Here is a 1769-nt window from a genome sequence, read left to right as displayed (position 1 = left end):
TTACATCACTAACCTTGAGCCGCTTTGACAAAAGATCATAACGATGTTCCAACTCCACAGTAGGAAAACAGTTTACTCACCTTCTCAAGCATCTTCTGCCAGACCTGCCTCCACAGAATGATGACTATGATGGTGAAAAGGATGGCTATAATAGCCACCAGGCAGCCAATAAGGATCTTTGTGTTGCTGTCGTCCACTTTGTGAGTGGGGTCATCCCCTGATGAACCACAGAACGGTTTTAAAAAGGCTTAATGCAGTAAATCATTTGTCATTAGATAAAGAGAGTGTAGTAAATGTTTTAATGTAATAAATGTAATAGTACCGGTACACCTGATTTTATTTTAAAACAAAATACTGTAGTTTCTGATTCTCTCAGCAGGGGGCAGTGTTTACCTAGAATATCCCAACAATGCATGTCATGTTTCCCTTGAAATAAAACACTTCTCCACCTTAAAGCAGGATGCACGACATAGATTCAGATAAACCTCACCAAATGATGTTCAGTTGGTTACCTAAAGGTCCCTGTTTGGACTGCTCTCCCTTTTGACGACCCAGTGAGGTGTTGTACACTGCAGAGCCTTAGAAATAAAAAGAGACACGGTGACATTATGCTCAGAAATGACTGATTTTCTAAGGACATTCTTTTTTTTTTTACCTGATTGGAAGGCCACCTCACTGAACAGCATCCACTGGTCGCTGAAGTGAAAACGGCATTTGATGCTCCTAGCCGTTCGGTCCCCAAGGGGCACAGTGAGAAATCGGGCGCTTTGGCCCACAGGCTTGACAGCGGGCCTAAAGGTCATGGGGTCAGACTCCCATTCTGTTTCGGAGCGGAAGTAACAGGTAGCCTGTCTGAACTGCCTCACTCCACGGCTGAACATGTTGCTGCAGTGAACCTGTAGTAGCAGAGCAGTGGTTAAACAACTAGAATACGCAAACCAAGCGCTCCTACTCATAAATACATATTTTTAAATTGTTTTTTCAAGATAATGATATAACTATGTCTTTATCATGGTTAACTGTTAATTGCTTTTCAAGATAACGAGATACTTCTCATTATGACAAGAAAATAGTTATTGTTTTCTCCTCATAATGAGATGATTATCATGAATCAAACATAGAAGATATCACCTAACAGACAACCTAATCTTGTTACGTAAAAGTTAGGTTTTTCTTAGGATTACTCACAGAATTACACATGACTTATACTTATAAATTCTCTCTCGCTGTTGAAGGATGAAGGCTGTAGGCCTAATCAGTTTAACTCACACATCAACCATCTCATGATCTTGAAAAAGGGACGTTTATTTTCTTGAGATGAACAATTTTATTATCACGAGAAAACGGCTTTTGGTGTGTTTAGGTAATGATCAAATTAACTTGTTATCTCGAGAAAACCATCGTAAAAAAATCGCCCTCGGCTTCCGTACTAAAACCTTCTGTGTAATAAATGATGTCATTTATGGTCAACATTTATTTCTCAGGTTTTCTTAGTTTGTCTTTACTCTTTTTCAGCCCCATTTCTTATTTTAGTATCCCTGTGTGAATCACTGTAAGGCGAAACTAACAAATAGGTTCTTCTTTTGACTGTAATGGCCGCTTGGTTGTAATGTGTTGCACTTTTCAGTGATTGAAAGTGAAAGATGAAAAGAACATAGAAGCATTCGGGAGCAGCTTTCCAAAATGCAAAGAATGAGGGAGAAAAATGGGCCCAAATCAGAGGTACGTAGAATATTTAGATTTTGCAAAAATTATATTCTAACAAGCAA

At 38.9% G+C, this 1769-nt stretch overlaps 1 protein-coding gene across 1 annotated transcript in view; it reads right to left on the bottom strand.

The window, feature by feature from the left end:
* Positions 1 to 1769, bottom strand: part of LOC107082608 (discoidin domain-containing receptor 2-like) — a 33716-nt gene that overhangs the window by 13758 nt on the left and 18189 nt on the right. Inside the window, exons 7-9 of the mRNA XM_015371375.1 lie at positions 656 to 896; positions 513 to 578; positions 81 to 217 (exon numbers count right to left, since the gene is read on the bottom strand). Of these exons, the coding sequence (XP_015226861.1) occupies positions 81 to 217; positions 513 to 578; positions 656 to 896 (444 nt within the window). The remainder of the gene's footprint in view (positions 1 to 80; positions 218 to 512; positions 579 to 655; positions 897 to 1769) is intronic.

Source organism: Cyprinodon variegatus, unplaced genomic scaffold (genome assembly GCF_000732505.1).
Source record: "Cyprinodon variegatus isolate N-32 unplaced genomic scaffold, C_variegatus-1.0 Scaffold57, whole genome shotgun sequence".
Lineage (NCBI taxonomy): Eukaryota > Metazoa > Chordata > Actinopteri > Cyprinodontiformes > Cyprinodontidae > Cyprinodon > Cyprinodon variegatus.
This window is presented reverse-complemented; position numbering and strand designations above follow the sequence as displayed.